Source organism: Octodon degus, unplaced genomic scaffold (genome assembly GCF_000260255.1).
Source record: "Octodon degus isolate 3935 unplaced genomic scaffold, OctDeg1.0 scaffold00066, whole genome shotgun sequence".
In the NCBI taxonomy this organism is placed as follows: domain Eukaryota; kingdom Metazoa; phylum Chordata; class Mammalia; order Rodentia; family Octodontidae; genus Octodon; species Octodon degus.
In genome coordinates, this window is record NW_004524642.1 from 3,536,175 (window position 1) to 3,558,217 (window position 22,043).

Genomic DNA, 22,043 nt, shown 5'->3' on the forward strand with positions numbered 1-22,043 from the left:
ACTTCAGAATACATCTTCTCTCTCTAATTTCATATGCTTCCCTATGTAATTTTATAGGTCCTATTTCCCCAACTATTAATATACTGTAAATTTCCTCAATGACATTGTGGTAGGGGCAACAATGTAAGGTTGGGAGTAACTGAGAATTTAGTTTCAATACTACTTTATGCCAACTGGAATAATACTATCCCACTTAAGAACGAGCCACTCTTTAGAGAATAACCCTAATACACAAGAGTGGCCATGTCTCCTATGTGACCTTCACCTCTTTCCTTAAGACTGATTCCAGAACGGGCTGACCCCAGTAGCCTAGAATCCCTGGGCTGTTCTCAGCTCCACTCTGAGGCCTGGGTACTACTGGCATTCCCATTGGTCTGCAGCAGGACAGCCTGAAGGAAAACCAGACAGACAACAAATGCTTGAAAAACACAAGCAGTCTCAGTTTCCCTGCAAACAGGCATCTTTGAGGATCAGCTGTAGCCTTCCCTCACTGGATCATGTCACACTCCACTGTGCTTGAAATAAATATTTCCTTTTCCCTACACTAGTTAGACACTGATGCTATTACTTGCAAACTTAACTCATGTAAATCTCAACTTCATTTTGTACTAGTGGTAGCTGTGCAACTTTTTTCTCTTCAACCTGGCTATTTCGTACATAAAAATTGAGATTCTCCCCGCTTATGTTTTTTCCTTCTAGTTTTGAAACACATTTTAATGTTTGCAAACAGATGATTTTAAAGATACATTTATTTTAACCAAACTTCTTTGGTTTCAGAAGTTATCAAGAAGAGATGTTTAAAGATAACTATTGATGCTCAGGTAGTGACTGAAATTCAAAATAAGATAAAAATTCAATGCTCAATATATTTTATTCAACATCTTTATTAAAAGGATTAAGAGATTTAAAAAATCTAGGTCTAAATTCTGGTATATATTGATATTTAGCATATCACTAGTTTTCATAATACTAAACAATGAGATTTATTCAGTAAATATCTGTAAAATGATAATATGGTAAATTTTAATTTTTGTTGTTGTTATAGTGTTGGTGCTGGAGATCAACACAGGGCCCGTCACGTGGTAGGCAATGCTCCAGGACTGACCAATATCCTCAGCCTGATAGTCTTGTAACTACTGTATTCCTAGCTGCTGCAGCCTCTCAAGGAGATACATTAACAGAAATTATACATGTGGTTTGAGATAAAAGATAAACACTGAGAAAAGTGACCTGGTGTAGAAGGAGAGTGGACCAGTTCTACTGCACAAGAAAAGCGCATCTGTGCAATGGGTCTCCACACAAGAAAACCGCTGGAAGTCATGAGAGAGATTCCACTCAGCTCCATACAGATACATATTTAACATATTCAAAAAGTGTATGTTCATTTATTTTCCAACTTTTTCCAAAAGATAAATTTGAGACTCCTTACAGAAGAGTCTCCATTCTTAGGGCAAATTTCTTTTTTCTTTTTAAGTACAAATACCTTATTTCCTTTCATCTCTGTTAAGCCAGGGGAAAACTTGCAAAACAAATATATATCCCAAGATCCTAACAGATTTGCCAGGAGAGGGCTACTTGATGGACTTCAGGCCTTGTAGTAGGCAAAGAAGAAATCTCAGAATAAGGTTATAAAATTCCATTTTCAATGAAGGTACAAAATAAAATCTCAAGTTTTACTTGTACATTGGATTCTGAAGGAAAAATTATCCTCAAAACCACTGGTAGTGTCTTTGTTTGGAAGTGCAAAGGGCAGGTTGATTGTGTTGGAGACAGACAAGATCGCCATGGGTTAAGATTGGCCTTGAACTGTGACAATCCTCTTGCCTCAGCCTCCTTAGCTAGGTTTCAGGCATGTTCCACCTTGTCTGGCTCAAAAAGCACGTTTAGTGAAAATTACATTTGCTTTTAGACAGACCTTTAGAAAACACAGCATTAAATCAGTGTCCAATACAATTCCCAGGTAGCTGTAGGTGTCTACTAACAGAATCATCAAATTCTCTAGTTCCTAGGAAAAGTCTGTAACAGAGTCTACAGTCCCCCCTACAATGTATGCTTTCCTTACCCTAAACTTGATCCATGTATGGTATATAATGTTCAGTGGTTGAGGTCAGTCAAGCTCCCTGGATTTGAATACTGACTTCATTATTTCCTAAAGGAATAGTTTGAATACAGTACTATCTGTGCCATAAGAACGTTGGATTGAATGAGACAATGCATAAAGTACAGAACACATGAAGCACTCGTTAGATGTTAGTACCTGCTATTATCATCATTATGACTACTACTGGGGACAGTGAAGCAAGAATGGTGTACATGGATGTGGTTCTGTCCACAAAGAGGGGAAATGAAGAGCAAGCCTGTGTGCAACAGACAGCATAGACCTTGAAGGATGAAAGGAACTCTGTTATTCAAAGTACAGTGAAAACCGCAAGTTTTAACAGCAAGAAAAATAACCCCAGAATTCAGAAACATAATGGAGAGACAGGAGAGAGAGGAGGGCAGGCTATCAGAACTCAAGACTATTCACAAGGAAAGGCCCAAAAGTAAAGATTCCCTTCTTATTAGGCAGCCTGAGTCACACCCAGCTTCTATCTATTCTTTAAGGATTTCTGTGGCCAGGAACCAGAAGTCAGGTATTGTTCCATTTTTAAGCTTACCCACAATAGAGCAGAAATTGGTTAGCTAAGAGAAAAAGAAAATGAAGTGCATTTTCCTTGCCCATTTTTCATACTTGATTCTAGTTACTTATGAATAAAAAGGTTAAAGATACCCTATTTAAAGAGCTTAACAAAGCTAAGAGGAGAGAACATTTTTATGGCCATAGGAGAGGATCTAGTAACAGTCATAACTATGGTTCACTTCATAGTACCTGCATATCAAACAATGATAATATACTGAAACAAATGATTTTACCTTTATTTATTTGGTTTTTAAGGAAAGGTCTCTCTAGTTCAAGCTTCCCCGAGCTCACTATGTAGGCCAAGCTGGTCTCGAACTTACGGCGGTCTTCCTGCCTCAGCCGCCTAAGTGCTGGCGCTTCAGGAGTGTGCTTCCACACTTGGCCTGAAAATCATTTTGAGTGTGCATCTTACCACCACCACCTCCCCATCCTTTCACTATCTGCAGCTGTGGCTGACATGGTACACTTCTGAGGAAAAACTGGCACCATCTAAAAGTATGCTTCCCTAAAAGAGTATTTGCTTCTACACCTAGTTCTATTGTTAAGTAGTTACAGAACTCTGTTTCTACATCTAAAAATTTTAATCTGCAAAACAATTATACTTAAGTATCATTTGGAACTGTGTGCTTCTAGGCTATTGTTCAATGTAAGAAGTTAAAATTCAAGTCATTTATTTCAAAAAAAGTTAATATAGCTCATGATCATTTCAGGTATTATGTTCAGCAAATGAAAGTTAGTTTTCTCTTAAGAATTAATGAAATGGCAATGTGGTAGTAGGGAGAGCTACCAGGAGGACAGCAAGAGGGAGGGAGGGAGCAGGGGAGGGAAAGAGAAAGAGTGTGTGTGTGTGTGTGTGTGTGTGCGCACACGCGCGTCCTGGAGGAAAGGAGATACACAAGTTATTACACTCTTGTAATTACACTCATGGTTACGTTTACTAAAATTATTCCTGCACCATGTTTTAAATTGGACAACTGCAAGATAAATTGCTACTTCATATATCCTAACAACTTTTAGTTTTTTCAATGTTTAAAAAAAATGCTCCAAATTTAAAAATGAATTTCAAACATGACCGTCTGAGCTAGGTGTAGCAGCACACGCCTAGAATCCCAGCACTCGGAGGCTCGCTGTGAGCTGGAAGCCAGTCTGGGCAACAGAGAGAGACCCTGTCTGAAAACAAACCCATAACTAAACAAACAAATAAATGTATGTATGTTTTATTGTAAGACATACTTAATATTTAACAATTAATGGAATGAATTTTTAATTATAGTTCTTAATCATGTATTGTTCTTTACACAATTTTCTAATCGTACAAAGGCTTAACACTTTCACATAATTCTGAGAACACACAGCAGGCCCAAGCCCCCGCCCTCAGCCCCCCGCCCCTCCCCGCCGCCACTGCAGTCTCGGTGGCAGGACACTTACCAAATGCAGTACATGGCGCCGTTCTGGAGCTGGGACACGAGGAAGGACCCGCACAGCTGCAGGGCCAACGCTGTCTTGCCTTCCCTCTCCGTGTTGCAGATGATGTCGATCCCACTCCTACAGTCGGTTTCCAGTAAGTGCTGTAAGAGGGACGGAAAAAAGAATTCTCATTATCCACAATATCTGAAAAGCTATAATAAATGTTTAAAGTAAATATTCAGAAGTACGTATATTTCCAGTTTTTTTCTAAAGACATGATTAATTATACACAATACTTCTATGATTTCATAGTTTCACCGTACACCATCAACATTTTATACTAAATATTTGTATTTTGATTAATTCCATGGCCTTACATAGGGTTTACGGTAAGAAAGAATTCATCTTTCACTTAGGAAAAAAAATGAATGTGAGCATTCAATTTCTTTGTTTATTTATGTACTTAGAGATAAGAGTCTCCCTGTATAGTTCAGATTGGCCTTGAAGAGACTGTAATGTAGACTGGCCTTGAACTCACAGCAATCCTCCTGCCTCAGCCTCCTGAGTTGTAGGATTACAGGTGTGCGTTACCATGCCAGGCTCAGTATTTTAAGAGGCAAAATGGGAATGCCTCCCAGATTTTCTCTGACCTCATCTGTCATAACAAAAATTTGGATAATACAGGGTCAGGGATATACCTCAGGGGCACAGGGCCTGCCTGGGAAGTGCAAACTCCTGAGTTCAAATCCTAGTACTTTCCCCCTACCAAAAGAAAAGAAAAGAAAAAACTCAGCATCAAAAATTTGAGGGGAGGGCCAGTCAGATAGTTCAGCAGACTAAAGCACCTGCTTAGGTAGGTACCCAGACTGGGGTTGGATTCCCGGTGTGCCATGCCAGCCCTGCCCCCAGGGGGCATTGAGCTGGGGACTGAGATAGGGTGTGGTCGCACAGCCCTGTAATCCCAGCACTTGGGAAGCTGAGAACAGGAGGATCACTACAAGTCTGATTTTGTGTACTTTAGTACTCTGTACTAAACACAACAACAACAAAAAAATTTGAGGGGGCTGAGGAAATAGTTCAGCGATAGAAGCACCCGCCTGGCAAGCACAAGGACCCAGGTTCAACCCCCAGAAACTCATGCTGGCTACTGGGTGTCATTGCACACATCTGTAATCCCAGCACTGGGGAGGCTGAGTCAGGAGGATCAAGACCCTGTACCAAATAAATAAGATTAAAAAGAAATATTAAAATCATTTTTGAATAATGCTTCTTTTCCTTTTTAAAAATTTTTATTTACTTATTTCTGTATTTCAAGGAAGGGTCTTCAGGGTCTCACTACTAGATCTGACTCAGTGATTCTACTGTTCACAGCCTCCCAAGAGCTAGGATCACAGGTGTGCGTCACCATGCCCAGAGTCAATCTCCATGTCAGCATGCCCTGGGGATAGGGCCAGCATGGCAGGCCTGGGGATTAATCCCTGGCCCCTGTGCCTGTCTGCAGGAGTTTTAAGCCACTGAGTTATTTGGCCGGCCCTGGATAATGCTTCTTAATGAGTGTATTTTGTTCATTTTATTATTTGTTAGTAGCAGACTGTACTAATTTAAAGTGAACTTAAAGGATAGTACCAAAGGAGAACACATCTAGATAATATGATCTTTTAAATAACTGAAATTACTGAAAAAGAAAATCAGTGCTAGCAAGCTATTCCCCCTTTTTAGAAGTGCAAAAGGCAATATGCAAAAAACCACAACGCAGCTCTCAATACCTGCTGGAATAGTTGCTCTTCTACAGGTAACATAAACAGACATGTGAAAAGTGCTTGATGGAAGTATAAGTCCTTACTGATCTCTGGGTGGTTTATACAGGATTTAATGAGAGCCATCGCTTCGGGTATGCGTTCACAAGCAATTAGATATCTGGCGCGTAGTTCAAAGAACAGTGGATTTTCAGAACTTAAGTATTTGTTCACTATATTAAAAAGAAAACACATTCAATTACCTTCAAGAAAAGATTCAAACCTTTTTGTTGAAACTTTACCATTAAGATGGTATCAATTTGATTAGTGAGTCACTTGATTAGGTACTTTTCTTAGTAGATCTTTGTAAAAAGAACATTCAGTTTTATAGTTGGGAAAACAAAAGTGACACCAAAACAGTGCTTAAGAAATATCAGTTGATTTCTCAGGCCAAAGAGTAAAAACCAAAACTAAAATTTTAAAAAGAGGAAGAAGTAAATTTTCTTCTTCAATACTGTGTTAAACTGTATTTCAACTAGTGAGGTCTAAGGTGAATTTCCAGTCTAAAATTGCAGTGTTTGTCTTATGCCTCAATATTTTCATTACTTTAAGATTAAAAGGTTAAATCTTAAATGATCACATTAAAACCACATTCAGATTATGGAGAAATGTAAACAAAAAATTAATGAAAAAGTTGAGTCATAATATATAACTTTTACAATAAAATTAAAAAATATTGTCATAGAAGTCTGTTTACTAATACATTCATGTATCTCTAATTTAACATACACTTACTTTCAGTTTTGAAACATAAATGCCTTAGCTATATAAGTTTATTTAGACCTAACAACAACCTTATGACAGGTATTTCAGTATTTGTCTCACAGGTCACAAAACAATCTCAGAGAGGTCAAATAACTTGCCCACAGACAAAGCATATGTAAGTGGCAGAGATTTATAAATCTGGAAGTATTTTAATTTCTTACTATGTTTAATTGGTAGCCACTAAAGTACTCATTAAGTGATGTTTTATTTTGTCTTAAACATCTACCTTGCAATTCTGTTTACAATGTATACTAATAAAACACTGCCATGAAGTGAATGCAAAGACTCGTCCACATCAGGAAGGGTCTCGAGCAGCTTCCCCAAAGTGAGGTATGCTGGGTAGTTACGAAAGGAACAGGCATTAGACTGATGATTCCTGGCCTCAAGTGCAAGAATAACCAACAACAGCTTTGCTTTAGCTCCCGCTCCCAGAAATCTTAAAACTTTTAAAAGCTCCAACTTTCTTCTCCTTCAGCTCTTTCTGGAGCTCTGATGCCATCCTGTTCCTTCTGGCCACTTTCCTCTAGTCTATGCTTATTTTTGCTATACTTGATTTTTTTCTACGTTCTTCAATAATGCATCTGCTTTTGCTCAGCTCCCACTGTCGCCCTCTCTTTTCTTTGAATCCCTTTCCAGGACCTACACATCAGGCACCAATCTCCGTTGCATTCTCTGGGTTTTCCATAACTGTCGCATACACCTCAGTCTTTTCCCTAGTCTTATTCCCCTGCATCCTGTCCCACTACCTTGCACTACTTCTCCTGGTCATCTCTTTCTGTCTCTACCACAGCTCCAAACTTGCGGGGAGACGTGCTCTTACACCTAAGAATCATAGCTGCTTCTCTGAATAGCACTACTCACATCCCAGCCTGCCTATTTACCTACAACAAATGGAAATGTCCTAAGCTGCATAATCGAGGCTGCAAAGATTTTCTTACCAAAGTCTGGCTGGTTACAGGGTTGTGAGGTCTTATATTTTCTCTTTAGATTTTTTTCAACTACACCTCAGTAGGCTCTCCCTATACTTTCAAGTGTTCCCACATTTTCATTTTTACTTACTACTACTAAGCTTACACTCTTAAGTTTTTGTTATTCAAAATATTCTAGAGTTCAGAAAATTTTAGTATTATAGGAAAATTTTCTGTTTTTTGTCTTTTTGAGGCAGGCTCTTGCTATGCAGTTCAGGCTCATCTTGAGCTCACTTTGTAGCTCAGGCTGGTCTTGAATATACACGGATCCTGATCCTCCTGCCTCAGCCTCCCTAGTGCTGGGATTACAGGTGTGTGCTGCCACACCCAGCAGGAAACATGTTTTTAAAGGCCTTACTAAAAACAGATACCAAAGCTTCCTGCTTCGAAAACAAATGTTTTCATGAGGACAGAAGGTGATGTCAAAGGATGTAGGTCATAAGGGGTAAGACAAAAACTTAGATAAAGTTTGGGACATACTACTGTATAATATTTGGGGCCGAAATTTTGTTCCCTCACTCATGCATGCACCACATGTTCATTCAACTAAAGAATATTTGTATTAAACATCTGCTTTGCACTATGCACTGGAGTAACTGTAGACCAGACCACTGTTCACTCAAGGTTCCACCCTTCACAGGAGTTTCTATGGAAGGGAGATATAATATGGAACAGGATAGACTTTTTGTTCTGGAGGGTTTGGGACTTTTTGTAAATAAGGATGTTCCTACTTAAGCAAATTTTTAAAGTATAACTGAAGTGATAAAAACTCCCTGTAAATAAGTGATATCAAGTACAGATGCTAACACACTCAATTCCCATACTAGATATAAATGTATCTAATTTGATGTAAAAAAAAAAAAATCACTTTGGGCCCAGTTAGAATAACAAATTAAACAGTTTTCATTTGAAAGTACATTTCAATATTCAGTATTATAAAATAAAAGAGTAACTATTACTGCTCTAGAAATTGTTCTCACAAATGTTTTTGATTTTGAATCTCCTGAAGTACCTATCTCCTGAGATGTTGGCTGGGCTTTAAGTACAGCTTGCAACACTGGATCTTCCCATGGGCCACCATCTCTAATGATTCGAGTCACCAGTTCCAGATTCACATTTCCATATCTGCGGAGGTGATTCTGGCATTCCTAGGAGAGAAAAATCATTTTGGCTTTGTGAATTTAAAGGGGTTAAAAGCTAAACTTGATCATCACTGTCAATAAAATGACTGATGGCCAAATGAGATAGCTATGTAAAAGAGAAAGGGATACTACTGTAACCTAGACAGGGTGACAAAACCCCATTAATATACAAATAGGCTTTAATGCCAAAGGTTACACAGTGTGTATATAATTGGATTTAGACAATCCCATTTAAAAAGGGATGAAGTGTAACCTAAAAGAAAAAGAATGCATACTTTCCAGGAAAAGAACCAGGTTGCAAAAAAACAAAACACACAACTGAAAATTAAACATTCAGTTAAATTCACATGAGAGAATTTAACCTGTTCACAATGGTGCAGTCTAACTACAAGGAAATAAGGTGGGCTCTTCACATTATGCACACTCTGGCCAGTAGACTGACACAGATCCCCTGCCCTGCTCTGAATTTATGCCAAACATATAATCTGAGCTGTGGTAGAAGGCTGGAAGGGGGAAAATTCTACTCACCCTTTTTGAGTAATTGTTTAGGGATAAAGAAATGACATGTTGAAGAGTTAAATGTTACCCATAATATGAGTGGTTTGTATTAGGTTTAAAATCAAGACAGACTTAAGAACTGAGTAACACCTGACAGTTTGTCTGCATTGGGGAGTTTTTTTAACAAGGGTCATAAAGAGTTTTTCAAAAATCTTTCGTTTTCATTATAATACTTTAATAACATTAACATTTAGAAGATCTTGGTATGTTAAGTTTGAGCCTAATAAAACTGACTAGATTTAGATTTGTGAGATTTACTTAGTTTTGTGATGTTTAGTTCTCAAATGCCCCCAAGTCTCATGTTCAGAGGTGGGGTTTTTAGAAGATGACTGTCGAGTGGGGCTGCTGTCTGCATGAGTGGACTAGTCAAATGGTAATCGAGCTGACTGCTGCTCCAAGGTGGGGGCTGTCTCGAGGAGGCAGGTCACAGGGGCAGAGCCAGGAAGGATGCACTCGCTTTCCAGCTCTTCCTCCCGCTGCCTGCCGAGGCTGCCATGAGGTGCCTCCTCCGCTGCCTTGCCTTTCCACACGCTGGTCTGGCATGTAGCCAAACAACCATGAACTCAACAGTCTGAAAGCCGTAAGCCAACCTACACCTCTCCTCCTTTCAGTTGCAGGAAGCAGGTATTTTATTTATGCCTTTAGTTCACTGTGTATTTTCTTTTCATTATATATTTTATTAAACCTCAAAAGATGTTTCAGCAAACTCAACTTGACAGTATAAAAAGGTTAATTGAAGGTTTAGTGAAAGCATTATTTTCAAAAATGCTAAGTTGAGCTTGAAACCTAAAGAAACCGAGTCAAAGTTTTAAAATACCTATGCATCAATTAAAACAAAAAAAGCCAGAATTTCTTTCTGTGCCCCCAAAACTTTCGATGTTAAAAGCTTTGTAGCAGCTATAAAACAAACTCTTAGGATTAAAAAAAACTACAGCTTCAGAAATTTTACTTATCAAACAAATCATCACACTATATTCGGAGGCTATAAATTCTTTACTTAATTTAAATTGTCATATTCTTCCATAATTTGAACATTCCATTTTAAGACCATACAGTGATTTCTATATGCCACTTGACTTCCTGGTTAAAAATATAAAGAACATTTTATTTGTAAGAGAACAAGATAGAAAAAGTCAAATTTCTTAAAAAAAGAATCACCGAATAAATAAAAGATTAATTTCAAACATGAAAATAAGTTACCTCCTAATAGTTATTAAAGGTAGCCCTGGATTAAAGCAAGCATGCAAATCAACAAAATTCCTATAAATAATGGGCAAGTTACTTAACCTCTCTGTGCTCCCTCAGGTCAATTTCTCTGCAAAACGATTAATAAAAAACACCTATTCATAGGATTGTTGTGAGGATGAGATAACATGTAGCATTGAGACGTGCTTGGGACAGTGCCTGACACACTAGCTTTTATTTGTTTTAGTATTATTTTTTAACACTTTGAATATTTTATTTTAGGACACCCAGTCACTTTAGTATAATGAAAAGATTTGTGCTTTTCTATATACCATGCTATTGTATTCATAAAAATACAAAGTAGTTATAAAGTTGCTGATCATTCAGAATTTTTTTTTTTTTTAGCATACATGAAACATAGCAATGATCTATAGCAGCATCTTTACGATTAAAAATCAGCCATCGAAAGCTAGTGGCATAGCTCAGCAGACTAAGTGCCTGCTTAGGCAAGTGCAGGGGCCAGGATCCAATCCCTGGCACCGCATGCTACACTGGCCCTGCCCCTGGGCGTGCTGAGGCAGCACCAAGTCCAGGAATGGTGGAGCACGCCTGTAATCGCAGCGCTGGGAAGGCTGAAAAATCACTATCAGTCTAAGCTGTGTAGTATATACTGTACATTAAAAAAAAAGAACTGAAAATAAAAATTAATCAATTTTAAACCTGACGTGGTAAACAAACAGTTAAATATTTTTACATATATACAAGTATATTACTGCCCCGAAATCCAACCACTGTAAGCTGGCTTGGGTCCAATCAAAGCAGAGGAAACAAGGTAAACTAGATACAAGCAGAATCACTGGTAAGCTTATTTCTGCTGCTAAATCCTTGGACAATTCATCCTGGCTGGCTAATGGTACTGGGACCAATCAAATAAATCACAAATGTTGAGAGGCTTAGAACTGTACTGAAGGCTAAGTCAGGGTATGCTGCCAGTTTACTAAATTTGGCTGTGAACCACAAAGAGTTGTAGGTTTTGTTGAACTGAATGTACCCAATTTAGATCACTGAATTTCCTAACCAGAAAGCCTTAAGATCTGTATTTAACCACTTACAAGTCCAATTATTTAAATATGAGATGATCAAAAATTTTATATTTTTCATTAATTTCAAAAGATAACAGAAAATATAAAAACAATTTCATTAAGCTTACTCAGTATAAGAATCAAGTGGTTTAAATGCCACCTGCCCAAACAATACCTGGATAGTAAGTAAACACACATGCTGCCTGAATGACCACTCAGAGTAGACTGTTAAGTGGTTAACAACTGCCATTTACAGTTAACTTTCAGTGAGTTCTGTTGTTGTGTTTAAGAGACAGGGTCATGCTCTATTGCCCAGGCTGACTCTGAGTTGCTGGGCCCAAGTAATCCTGCTGCGTCACCCTCCCCACCCAGTGGCCAGGACTACAGGCATGTGTCTGATAGGTTACTTTTCTGACTATATCATCTACACTTTCTGACAATGCACTCCATACATGTTATTATAAATTATATTTTTACTCCCATCACTGCTATTAAAATTGGTAAATTAATTGATGTTCATTTTTCTAAGCTAAAAATTGATCATCTTTGTGTTTACCTTCTTTTTTCTTTTTGAGACAAGGTCTTGCTATGCAGCTCAGGCCGGCCTTGAGCTCATTTTGTAGCCAAGGCTGGTCTCGAACTGTCAATGATTCTCCTGCCTCAACCTCCCTAGTTCTGGGGTTATATGCATGTGTTAACACACCTGGCCTGAAATAAAGACTATTGTGTTGTGTTTTGTGAAGATCCAGAAGGAAGCAAACAAATTTAAGAAATTTTTACACCTTCCTTAATATGATTTTCTGCATGATATCCAATTTAATACCTTCAGAATGAATAATGAGGGGCTGGGGAGATGGCTCAGTAGAATAAGCGCTTTCCTGGCAAGCACAAGAGCCTGAGTTCAATCCCCAGTTCCAAAAAAAAAAAAAAAAAAAAAAGACTAATGAAGCACTCAGATTCACTCTAGAATTTACAGGTTATTCACTCCTCTAATAATTGTATATTTTTAAATGTTTACTTAAAGACATTCGCCACGTATACTGACTTAAGCCATTTCTCTACCACATAGTTACCCATGCACTGCGCCAAGTACGATCCTGTGGGATATTCAGTTCTACCTTGTGTCTGCCAATCATGCAAAAAAATTCACTCTTTACCTCACATTTCTTGAGAATCCACTACTGAGTGTGCTTAATATTTTGCCCCCAGTGAGCCAGGAAGATGGCTCAGTAGAATAAGCACTTCTGGCAAGCGCAAGGGTCTGAGTTCACTCCCCGGTTCCAAAAAACAAAAAGAAAAAAGCAATATTTTGCCCCCAGAAGGAAGATTTTTCTTCCTTGAAATGGATGCTACTTTTTAAAGAAGGCAACATATGTTTGTAAAGCTGTAGAAGACTGTTTAGGCACTTTACCATGTTGGTTTGAACCCTTTATCAGTTTATCCCAGGATGAAACGCTGAAGATTTAATCTCTTGCTGAAACTATCAACTCATTCACCTATTATTACAAATCAAATCCTGTTACCTATTTTAGTCCCTGTCACATCTCCCTAATTATATGTTCCTGCCTTTTTTCCTTGTCACTGCTGCTCCTGCAACTCCCATAACCTTATCTAAATCCTATCTTTACATCTTCCACCTTCTTTTGAGAATCCACTAGTTACTTCCATCCATAATAATAAACTGAACTGCTCTCTTACTATATGAAAAATCTGGAAAGTCCATTCTTCTGCTATATTTCATGTAAGAAGGATGGTCTTGTGTTGTCTTAAATTTTGATATCTTGCTTACATACTTAAAAGCTTTTCCAAATGGATCGAAAAGGAAAAGGTATACTTAAAAAGAGGATACATTCAAGTTAAGACAGTTTTGTGAGAATCTACATAGTAAATGGAAGAACTGTAGGACATCTATCTTATTTTGAATGAAATATAGATTCTAGAGTAAAATTATAAAATACCACACATATAAAATTCTTTTATGAGTACACTGCAGTAAATCAAAGCAAAAATGTAAAATAGCCTCGATATGGTTATTTTATAAAAGCATAACCTTTAAAATACAGTAAAATCTTTAAAAAGTCATTATGTAGATGTGTTCATATAAAATACTATGAGTTAGGCATGGTAGAACATGCCTATCATCTCAGCATGCTCCAAGAGTGAGACAGGAGGTTTGTAAGTTTGAGTCCAGCCTTGTCAACTCAGAGACTTCATGAGCAATTATCTCAAAATAAAAAATAAAAAAGTACTTGTATCATTGCATGATCATTATTACTAAAAAAATATTATGTCACCTGCATCATTAACTTGAAACGGAATATTCTGCTAGAAAGCCTTTCAGCAAAAGGATTTTAATACATTTTTAATATTTGTTCAAAATATTTGCATTAAGTTGGAGCACAGCTCAGTGGTACAGTGCTTGCCTACCATAAGCCAACCTTGGCTTCAAATCCCAGCACCACAGAAAAAAAGAACAATGATTAGGGAGTCTACCCATGCCTGTCACCGACACGCTGAAGATTTGCAGAGCTGCAGTGGCCTAGCCAAACCTACCGCATCATCTCAAAAGATGCATGGACACCAGGCAGCTACAGGGACCTGGTGAGTCCTGCCCCACCATCTCCAGTCTCAAGAGCTTTGCTGAGCTATGGCCCACCCTCACCATCCTCACAGCTTTCCTGAGCTGTGCCTCGCCCTTTCTTCACCATGGCCGAAGCCACACAGAACCCACAGAGCAGGAGCTTTGGACAGCCTGCCCTATTCCCCCACCATCACAGGAGTCTTGCTGACTACTGCCCACCCCCTGCCCATCACTGCTGTGTGGAGGGAGGAGGGGGGAACAATGGGAGCTTCAAAGCAAGCTCAGATCTCCAGACCACCCAGAATAAGCCCGTGAGACAAGGGCATAAAAGAACTTCTAAGTCATACACCTAAAATTTCCAAATCACAGCAACTGAAGTACAGAAACAATTTGCATCAGACTATAGAAGAAATCAGATCAGAAATAATATCTCAGGGGGAAAGAATAACAACAATCGAGAAAGAATGTCAGTACATCTAAAGAAGACAGACAAAAATATATAGAAGATAGAAAAATGATGGAAACACTGAACAAATAGTACAGGAAAGAAATGGAAGGTATAAAACAGATTCAAACAAATATCCAGGAAATTAATGATTCCACTGAAAGCTAGAAAAACTGTTTAAACAAAACTGAATGTAGACTTTCAGATGTTGAAGGCAACACTGAAGACAGTAAATATGACGGAAAAATCTTTTAAAAATAACAAGAAACTAGGAAACAATTCACTAGTTACAAAAAAGAAAGAAAGAAAGAAAGAAAGAAAGAAAGAAAGAAAGAAAGAAAGAAAAAGACTAATAGCCTATTTGCAGAAGTAGTAGCAGAAAATTTGCCCAGCGAGGGGAAAGAATCTGACATACAGTTAAGTGAAGCACACAGAAATCCAATTACCATGATCAAAATAAACATGCACCTAGACACATAATAATCAAGATCTCAAAAATTCACAAAAGAACAAAATATTAAGAGCTGTTGGAGAATAGAACCAGATCACCTATAATGGAAAGTCCAACAGAAACATGGTAGACTTCTCAAAATCAAGAAGAGCTTGGAGTGAAGTATTTCAGGTCCTGAAAGAAAAGAACTTCCAACTCAGATTGAAGTATCCTGCAAAACTATAAAAATTAATGGAAAGACAAGATACTTCAATGACAAAGAACAACTGCAGAAATTCATGACTAAAACCAACCGTACACAGAGTACTGATTAAATATTATAGAAAGAGGCACAAGCAACCACAAGTTCAAGAAAAACAATAGAAAGAGACCACCAGACAGAGCAAGCAATGAAACAGAGGGGGAAAATAGGGAACTTACAGCAGCAAAACAGTATGACAAAGATAAGCCAATACATATCAATTATAACCATCAGTGTAAATGGTCTCAATTCACCAATCAAGAGCAGCAGACTGGCAGAGTGGATAAAGAAACAAATTGAACAATATGCTGTATACAAGAAACACATTTATTTTTTCGTCATATTCTGTAGGGACTTAAAAGTTTAACATATCAATACTTGAAGAAAAATACCTGTTCCATGTTATGCCTAAGATGTCTGATATTCAGACAGATAGTGAGGTCAAGCTCAACAGCCTAGGTTGTAGGGTAATAACAATAAGCTTCTCTTCTGGAGGGTTAACAACCTAAGTTTGCAGACCAAAAATTAGAAAAAAAGGAGGGCTACAAAGACAGCCAACATTTTGGCCCTAGCCTTTAAGGTCAATTAAGACTCAGGACATACGAGAACCTGTATTGTAACACAATGTAACTCAGTTGTGTCCCATATTTTCCGATCAAGGAGATTATGGGGCCAAAGAGGAAAGTGATCAATGATGTAGAGTGTGCCTAAGGAGAGTCACATGGAGAGAAAACATTTTCTCAGGCTTCCACAGAGAGCAAATTGGCCAAGCAATGGCCGTGACTCATCCACATGGCTGACACTGACAAAGGATCTACAAACTGAGGTACAGGGTCTCAGGATAAATCCTGATGGGATTTGACTGACCTTATCAAATACAAAAGCTACAATTCTTGTTACATAGGTCTTGCTTTATTGGTCTTAACCATCCAGCAGAAAAGTATAAAAACGAAGTATAAAGAAGTAAAGCCATGTTGCTATGTTGAGCTGTAGGGGACTCAGGTCAACAACTTCTGACATTGCCAGTCAAGTGGAAGACCCAATACTATTATGGACTACTGGATTATTTTGGAATATTTTTCTGAGTTCACACATCTATAATATTTAAACGATGGAACTAAAAAAAAGAGGATACAGATGAATGACTATTTTGTATCTGTGTATTCAAAATGGTTAGGACCATTTTTGTATATGTACAGCTATATTCTCTTAATTCAATGAATAGAGGGATTTGTTCTAGTAGTGTTTGTAAATAGGGTATCATGTCTGCATCTTATACATGATATAATCACTAGGAAGACAGTACGTGATGTGTTAATTATTGGAACTGTCCTACCAATTTGATTTGAAACTGTCTCATTGTTATTTCTCAATTAAAATTATGGAAAAAAACAAACAAAGAGGGTGGTAGAAAGCACAGCTAGACCAGGGAACGAGGTCTGGAGCCCAGCAATTTCAGAGATGACTTTTGAAGTCTGCACAGTTCTATGGATAACCCACTACAACTACTGGACTATATTGGATTATTTTGCTTAATTCACGCACCTACAATATTTAAATGGCAATGGAATACCCATCTCTGACAAAACTAAATGAAAAAGGGGGATATAAATGAATGACCATTTTGTATCTGTATATACAAAATAGGATGGATATACAGCTACTTTCTCTTAATTCAATGAGAAGAAAGATTTGTACTAATAGTGTTTGGATGTACTAATATCATGTCTGCATCTTGTACTATGAATAATTACTACGAAAACAACAATATGCAATGTATTAATTATTGTAACTGTCCTACTATCCTGTTTTGAAACTGTCTCATTACTATTTCTCAATAAAATAAAAAAGAAAATTTTAAAAAAGAAACATTTAACTCAAAAGGAAGCTCACAGACTAAAAGTCAAAGGATGTAAAATAATACTCTATGCAACAGGAACCCAGAAAAAAGCAGACATAGCTATTCTGCTTGCAGAATGTCAAGTTCAAAGCAAGATTGATTAAAATAGATAAAGAAGGTCACTGCACACTTGTTAGAGGAAAAGTGCAAAAGAGAGATGACAATCAGAAATACATATGCACCCAATGTACAAGTACCCAACTACCTAAGACAAATAACACATTAAAAATTGAATGAGAAATAATACAACTATAATGGAGGATTTTAATACCCCATTGACCAAAAGAGGTATCAACTAAAAAACAAAAACAAAACAAGGCAAAGAAATAACAGAGCTAAATCAAACTTGTGAAGAAATGGACTAAGTAGACTTTTATAGAGTGTTCCACCCAACAGCATCAGAATACATATTCTTCTCAGCTGCAAATGGGATGTTCTCCAATACAGACCATATACTAGCAAAAGTATATTTACTTACATGCTTAAGTAAATGTAAAGAAATTAAAATTATCCCATACATATTATCTGACTGTAGTACAATGAAACTGGAAATTATTGAAAAAACAAACAAAACCCCCATGAACACATGGAAATAAAATAACATCATCCTGAACAATCAATGGGTCACAGATGAAATTAAAGAATAAAAGAAAATGTGCAATCAAATGAAAATGCAGATAAAACTTACTAGAAATTGTGGGATACTATGAAAGCTTTCTTAAGAGGAAAATTTACAGTGGTATATTCTTACATCAAGAAAACAAAATGAGGGCAAGCCAAATAGCTCAGCGGATTAAAGTGCCTGCAAGCAGGTGCAGGGGCCAGGGGTTTAATCCCTCGGTATGCCATGCCATTCCCACCCCTGGGGTGCGCTGAGACAGAGCAATTGACACTGGGCATGGTGGCACATGCCTGTAATCCCAGCTCTTGGGAGGCTGTAAACAGGCAGTTTACTACGAGTCCAATCTAGTAGTGAGACCCTGAACAGCCTGTAGATCCTTCCTCAAAATACAAAAAAAAAAAGAAAAAAAAAAGAACAAAATGAGCACAAACCAAATAAAATAATCTTATACTGTACCTCAAGCTCCTAGAAAAAGATCAAGTCAACCTTAAAGTCCACAGAAGGCAGAAAGTTATAAAGATCGGTGCAAAAATTAATGCAATAGAAACACAGAATTAATGAATCCAAGAGCTGGTGCTTTGAAATAATAAATAAAATTGATAAACCCATAACCAACCATATCAAAAAAGAGAAAGGAGGGGCCGGCCAGACAGCTCAGCAGACTAAAATGCCTGTTTAGGCAGGTACAGGTACCAGGGTTTGGTCCCTGGCATGCCGTGCCAGGCCCTTACTCCAGGGAATGCTAAAATGGAGATTGAGACTGAGCATGGTGGCGCACACCTATAATCTCAGCACGTGGGAGGCTAAAAACAGGAGGATCACTACAAGTCCGATCTGTGTAGTGAGACCCTGTAGACCCAGTACTAAATACATTTTTTTTAAAAAAGGAAAAAAAAAGTTCAAATTCATGCAATAAAGAATGAAAAGAGCAAAATCACTACAGATCCTATAGAAGTTCAGAAGATCAATACCTTCTTCCAAAATCTTAATGCTCACAGAAAGAAGGAAAATAGAAGATATGGTCGTACTACTAGATCCATATAAATTATCAATGCTGAATCTAGAAGACATAAAAATTCTGAATAATCCAATCTTAATGAAATTGAAAATGTGGGGGAAAAAAGCCCTACCAATACGGGTTAGGGAGATAGCTTGGCAGTTTAAGCGCCTGCTTAGAAAGTGCAAGAAGCTGGTTTCAACCCCCAGTACCCCATGCCATTCTGCCCAGCTAGTCAACAAAACCAAGTGTGGCACCTATAAGCCCAGTACTGGGGCGGCTGAGACAGGAGGGTCACTACGAGTCCTCACTGCGTAGCAAGACCCGGTACCAATTAAACATCAAGAAAAAAAAAAAAAATTCTACAAGAAATCTAGAGAAGATTTATGCTAACCTCTTCACAGACTCTTCAATGAAATTGAAAGGGAATCAATTCCCACAAATTCATTCCTGGAGACAAGTATTATTCTGTCACCAAAACCAGAGAAAGACCCAACCAAAAAGGACAAATACAGGCCAAGTCCCCTGATGAACATACATGCAAAAATCCTCAACAAAACAGTAGTAAACAAAGTGCAGCAAATCATCAAGGAGATTATCCAACACAACCAAATGGAATTAATCCCAGAATTTAGGGATAGTTCATATATGCAAACCCATAAATGTAATAACACATCAACAGAACCAAAGACAAAAAACACATGATAATCCCAATAGATGCCGAAAAAGATTCTGACAAAGTCCAACACTCATTTATGATAAAAAACCTCATAGAAAATTAGCATAGATGGCTTTTACATCAACCTAATAAAAGCCATCTATGACAATCCAATAATAAACGTCATATTAAATGGACAAAAACTGAAAGCCTTCACTTTATAATCAGGAACAAGAAAAGTAGGTACATTGTCACTACTACTGTTCAATATAGTTCTCAAAACATTAGCTATTGCAATTAGACAGAAGAGAAAAATAAAAGGAATAATGACTGCAAAGGAAGAATTGAAATTATCATTATTTGTAAATGACATACTCATAGAAGACCCCCAAAATTCCACCAAGAGAACTGTACATTTAAAAATGAAATTCAGGGGGCCAGGGAGATAGCTCGGTAGAATAAATGCTTGCCTGGCAAGCGCAAGGGCCTAAGTTCAATCCCTGGTTCTGCCCCCAAAATAAACAACTAATTAATTAATAAAAAAAATAAAAATGAAATTCAAGAGCAGAAAAGGATACAAAGTCAACACTCAAAAATTAATAGGATTTCTGTACACAAAGAAGGAATGTACCAAGAGAGAAATTAGGGAAACCATACCATTCACAATACTGTCCAAAAAATGAAATACTTAAGAATCTCACAAAGTAAAAATTAAACTACTCTGAGAAAAGAGATCCAACAGGATCTCAGAAAGTGGAAAGATATTCCTTGCTCCTGGATAAGAAAAACCAATATTGAGAAATGACCATACTCCCAAAACTGTTATGCAAAGTCAATACAATCCCAATTAAAATACCATTAGTAAGCCTCACAGACCTAGAGAAACATTCCTCCAATTCATCTATAACCAGAAGAAACCAAGAATAGCAAAAGCAATCCTGGGCAATAAAGAAAAGGCAAGAGGCACCACAATCCCTTACTTATACTACAAAGCTGCTGTGATAAAATCAACACAGTCCTGGAAAAACACACACACACACACACACACACACACACACACACACACAGATCTGAGGATCAGTGGAACCAATTAGAAGATGTACAAACACACTCAGCCACCCTATCTTTGTTTATCATGTTCACTGGATAAAAGACAGCATCTTTAATAAATGGTATTTGGGGGCTAGGGAGATAAGTAGCTACTAAATGCCTCCCTAGCCACTGCAAGGTCCTGAGTTTGATCCCAGGTACCACATGCCATGCCATCCCCAGAATCCAGGCACATCATAACAGTCCCAAAATTAGGCATGGTGGCACATCCTGTAAGGACCAATGCTGAGGAGGCTGAGACAGGAGGACCCCTATGTGTCCGAACTGTGTAGCAAGATCCTGTATCAAAAACAAAACTGTTCTGGAAAAACTGGCTTTCTACAGGCTGAAAGTTGAAATTAGATCCATGTCTATCACCATGCAAAAAACTACAGTCAAAATAGGTTAAAGATTTAAATATTAAAAGTGAAACAAAATATTTGGGAAGAGAAAGTAGGTAGAAACCTTGAGAGACATTAGGGGTAGGTAGAGAGTTCATGAGCAAAAACCAAACTGCATAGGAAATACATCAAAGAATCAACAACTGGGATCTCATATTTTTGAGAAGTTTCTGCAAGTCAAAAGAAATCAGCAGTAGAGTAAAAAGAAAACTCATGAATTGGGAAAAAAACTATAGCCCATTGTTGCTCAGACAAAGGAGAACATAGAAAGAATTAAAACTCAGGCCACCCAAATTCAAAGACCCAATCCAAAAATGGGTGTCTGAAATGAATATATACCTCTCAGATAAAGAAATATGAATGGCAAATACATACGTGAAAAAATGTTCAACACCATTGGTCATACAAGAGATGCAAATTAAAACAATACTGAGATTATATCTTATCCCAGAAAGAATGGTTATCATCTAGGAGTCAACCAATAACCAATTCTGGAGGAGCTGTGCAGAAAAAGGAATCCTTCTCTACTGTTGGTGGGAGCACAGAATGGCACAACCACTATGGAAATCAGTGTGGCGTTTCCTCAGAAAGCTAGGCTTGGAGGTCTCATTCAGCCCAGCCATTCTTCTCCTGCGTATTTTTCCAGAACTGAAAACATCATACCACAGCGATATATGTGCACCCGTTTATAGCAGTGCAACCTGCCTTAACTAAAATCTTGGAAAATAACCCAATGGCACATCAACTGAAAAATAGATTTTAAAACGTGGTATTTTTACACAACGGAGTATTACACAGCTATAAAAGATACATTTGAGGCTTTTATCAGTAAGTGGATGCAACTAGAGACCATACTTATAAGTGAAATAAATTAGACCTGCCTATGTATCATATTGTCTTGCTACTGTAAGAACCTGAAAGAGTAAACAAAATCTGAAAGGTACAATAGATACTGTTAAAGGGACAAAGGGAAGGAAAAACTGGGATGAGGAAAAAGAGAAGGTGGGGAGAAGATACATTTATGTGTGTATGGCAGGTGGACTAGCTAATTAATTGTACTGCTCATTCTGCTGGT

At 37.7% G+C, this 22,043-nt stretch overlaps 1 protein-coding gene across 5 annotated transcripts in view; it reads right to left on the reverse strand.

The window, feature by feature from the left end:
- Window positions 1–22,043, reverse strand: part of Znf654 (zinc finger protein 654) — a 139,819-nt gene that overhangs the window by 13,468 nt on the left and 104,308 nt on the right. For 4 of the 5 annotated variants that reach the window (XM_023719235.1, XM_023719234.1, XM_023719237.1 and 1 more), the window contains exons 4-6: window positions 8,629–8,764; window positions 5,854–6,056; window positions 4,109–4,248 (exon numbers count right to left, since the gene is read on the reverse strand). In XM_023719235.1, the coding sequence (XP_023575003.1) occupies window positions 4,109–4,248; window positions 5,854–6,056; window positions 8,629–8,764 (479 nt within the window). The remainder of the gene's footprint in view (window positions 1–4,108; window positions 4,249–5,853; window positions 6,057–8,628; window positions 8,765–22,043) is intronic. The other variant, XM_023719236.1, reaches the window with a different exon arrangement.